Genomic DNA, 1,348 nt, shown 5'->3' on the forward strand with positions numbered 1-1,348 from the left:
GGTTGCCAATACACAAAAGACAGGTTTATTGAAAAAGTCGCCTTATTTTAGCATCGTTGATAGAGAAAAGAGAGGAAAGGGGAAAAGTTGATTGTCTAAATTTGCATGTGTCAAGGTATTAAATCGTGCTAGGCGGGCTAGGCGAACCTCGTGACGCTTGGCGAGGAGTCAAAGAGTGCCACAGTGCAAACCAACTAATGCAGCGGGCAGACGCCTAACTACTCAACAAAGTGAGGGAGAGTACTTTTTTTCCCTCCTTACCCCATAATTCCATGCAAGTGAGCTAATTAGTGAGACCTGTGCACGTGTTTTGCCTGCCTCATCAGCCCCCGCCCCCGTCCCCCATATCAAGCCTGCCAGGAGGGTATAAAAGCAATTGTCTCACTGACATGTCTCATGAGGCAACGAAACCAGGCCCCAGAAGTGCTAAGATGGGTGAGTCGCCTTCCCTCTCCTCCTTCCATTGTCTGCTTTAGGGATGAATCTCCCTCTCACATCTCATCTCTCTCCTTGTAGAAATGACTCCTCAACTCTTGCTTGTGATCGGCATGGCCATGATGGTGAGTGGCAGTGTATACGATGAGTTCGAACAGTGGGATCCCACCCATTGGGTCGTGAGAAGCACTGCCCTCGTGGAATTGCCTTGCTACCACCAAAGATACTATCCATTCAACAACTTAGACAGGATAGAAAAGGTTGTATGGATACTACCCAAACAAATGTCCTACCTACACATGAGCCCGGGAAACGAGTCCGAGGGATGGAAGGTGTTGGACAGGGCTAAGAATTACACAATTGTCATTGAAAAGGTAAAAATGAATGTACCGGATACGGTGAATGGCATGTACTTGTGTGCCGCATTAGCGCAGGTCGCCCCTCCAGTAGGAAATAACAAAACGTACGCGTGGTTCTACCTGCGATGGGGTGTCGGTCTTTACGCTAACGTACCCGCCAACATGGAGGGCACCATCCCCCAAAGGCAAGTTCTTTCCTACCAACTCACTACATTTTCCGTCCGTCTCTTTGTCTGTCCCCCTGACGATAGTGCTATCACCGCTCCAATATCAACCTGCGACGACGGTGAATTGACCTCTTCTCCTTAATTCCACAGGTACTATCGGCCTTTCACGTACGCTTGGATCGCCGCCCTCGTGGCAATCATCGCCTTTGGGCTCTTCGCGGCCACGGTTCACTTCCGCTATAAGGGCGGTCCTGTTGACTCGTCTAAAAAGGAGGGTTCTGATATCGACAGTTTCACTCTGACGGAGGTGGAACAGCCGTCCTCGTTGGAAAAGGCGAAGGTTTAATCCGGATGATAACAACAGTATCAGCATTGCCCAGTGCATTT

The 1,348-nt window shown here is 49.5% G+C and overlaps 1 protein-coding gene across 1 annotated transcript; it reads left to right on the forward strand. All coding sequences in view use genetic code 11, as the record gives it.

Annotated features, from left to right (window-relative positions):
• Nucleotides 1-389: 389 nt before the first annotated feature.
• On the forward strand, nt 390-1,307 carry EGR_09176 (hypothetical protein; the record flags this gene model as incomplete). The annotated part of the gene is made up of 4 exons (XM_024498425.1): nt 390-435; nt 517-983; nt 1,046-1,080; nt 1,112-1,307. The coding sequence occupies 4 exons, from the start codon at nt 390-392 to the stop codon at nt 1,305-1,307; spliced, it is 744 nt and encodes a 247-aa protein (XP_024347168.1).
• Nucleotides 1,308-1,348: the final 41 nt, after the last annotated feature.

This window comes from Echinococcus granulosus, assembly GCF_000524195.1.
Source record: "Echinococcus granulosus chromosome Unknown EG_S00135, whole genome shotgun sequence".
Lineage (NCBI taxonomy): Eukaryota > Metazoa > Platyhelminthes > Cestoda > Cyclophyllidea > Taeniidae > Echinococcus > Echinococcus granulosus.